The sequence below is a fragment of the Anopheles cruzii genome, unplaced genomic scaffold (assembly GCF_943734635.1).
Source record: "Anopheles cruzii unplaced genomic scaffold, idAnoCruzAS_RS32_06 scaffold00592_ctg1, whole genome shotgun sequence".
Taxonomy (NCBI): Eukaryota; Metazoa; Arthropoda; class Insecta; order Diptera; family Culicidae; genus Anopheles; species Anopheles cruzii.
The window spans coordinates 1-1,676 of NW_026454187.1; the positions used below are offsets into that span (position 1 = coordinate 1).

At 57.2% G+C, this 1,676-nt stretch overlaps 1 protein-coding gene across 1 annotated transcript; it reads left to right on the forward strand.

Moving 5' to 3' along the window:
• Nucleotides 1-6: 6 nt before the first annotated feature.
• LOC128276132 (guanine nucleotide-binding protein subunit beta-1) lies at nt 7-870 on the forward strand (the record flags this gene model as incomplete). Its single annotated transcript, XM_053014601.1, has 1 exon — nt 7-870. A coding segment is annotated over one exon (864 nt), but the record flags the coding sequence as incomplete, so codon positions are not given.
• Between the last annotated feature and the right edge of the window lie 806 nt (nt 871-1,676).

Below are 1,676 nucleotides of genomic sequence, written 5' to 3' on the forward strand. Positions count from 1 at the left end.
CGGGGCCATCTAGCAAAGATCTACGCGATGCACTGGGGTAGCGACTCCCGGAACCTGGTGTCGGCCTCGCAGGACGGCAAGCTGATCGTGTGGGACTCGCACACCACCAACAAGGTGCACGCCATCCCGCTGCGCTCGTCCTGGGTGATGACGTGCGCGTACGCCCCGTCCGGTAACTTTGTGGCGTGCGGCGGTCTGGACAACATCTGCTCGATCTACAACCTGAAGACGCGCGAGGGCAACGTGCGCGTGTCCCGTGAGCTGCCCGGCCACACCGGCTACCTGTCGTGCTGCCGGTTTCTGGACGACAACCAGATCGTGACCAGCTCGGGCGACATGTCGTGCGGGTTGTGGGACATCGAGACGGGCCAGCAGTGCACCTCGTTCCTGGGGCACACCGGCGACGTGATGGCGCTCTCGCTGTCGCCCCAGTGCCGGGTGTTCGTGTCCGGGGCGTGTGACGCCTCGGCGAAGCTGTGGGACATCCGCGAGGGCCAGTGCAAGCAGACATTCCCGGGCCACGAGAGCGACATCAACGCGGTCACCTTCTTCCCGAACGGGCACGCCTTCGCGACCGGTTCCGACGACGCCACCTGCCGGCTGTTCGACATCCGGGCCGACCAGGAGCTAGCGATGTACTCGCACGACAACATCATCTGCGGCATCACGTCGGTCGCGTTCTCCAAGTCCGGCCGACTGTTGCTGGCCGGCTACGACGACTTCAACTGCAACGTCTGGGACACGCTGAAGGCAGAACGGGCCGGCATCCTGGCCGGCCACGACAATCGGGTGTCCTGCTTAGGCGTCACGGAGAACGGTATGGCCGTGGCGACCGGTTCCTGGGACTCCTTCCTGCGCGTCTGGAACTAAACGCCTGATAGGGGAAACTAAAACATACTAGTGCCTCGCGCACCCAACCAACAATTGCGCGACGCAATGCACCAACCAAAAATGAGGAAGGAACAGGGCGGGAAGTGGTCGAGCCGAGAGTAAAGTGTGAGGTTTCGAGAATTAGTGTCCGCTGGTTTGTGCCGGCCGACCAGACCCCGCACACCGTAGCTGTCCAGCGTAGGAGCCACAGTTCCGCTAGGGAAACAAACAAATTGCAAACCGGAACGAACACAAGGTTCATTTTTGTTCACCTTCTGTTAAATCAAACCAAGCACGAGGGACTCCTGGTGCCGTTGCTCACTTCAACCAACTTCACATTCGCAAGAACACGTTGGTTTGATATGCGTACGCGAAACAATTTCGTTCGTGCAAATGTATGTGTTTGCGTATGTGTGACTGATTGTATGCATGTGTGCGCCCAACGTGTGTGTGTGTTTGTGTCTGTTGTGTGTACTGCCGTAGTAAGCAGGCAGCTGCGGCTGGTGTCGTTCGGACTTGGCACCAACCACTGTTCCGCCGAAGCCGAACCAGTGCTTCCGAAATAATATTGTTTCACGCGCACACTAACACACAAACACACTGGCAAGCAAGCGCCCGCTGTTGTGCATGTTAATTTTGCGTAACGAAATGTTTTCGCGTACACTGTATGGGTTAAAGCACTACTAAAGTACCGAAAGGTGTATAAACAGCTGGTCAAAATGTGTCACTCAAAGGGGAACCAATTGCATTACGAACCCAAACTTTTTTCCAAGTAATACGCGCAACAGAAAGTGATGGCAATGGGT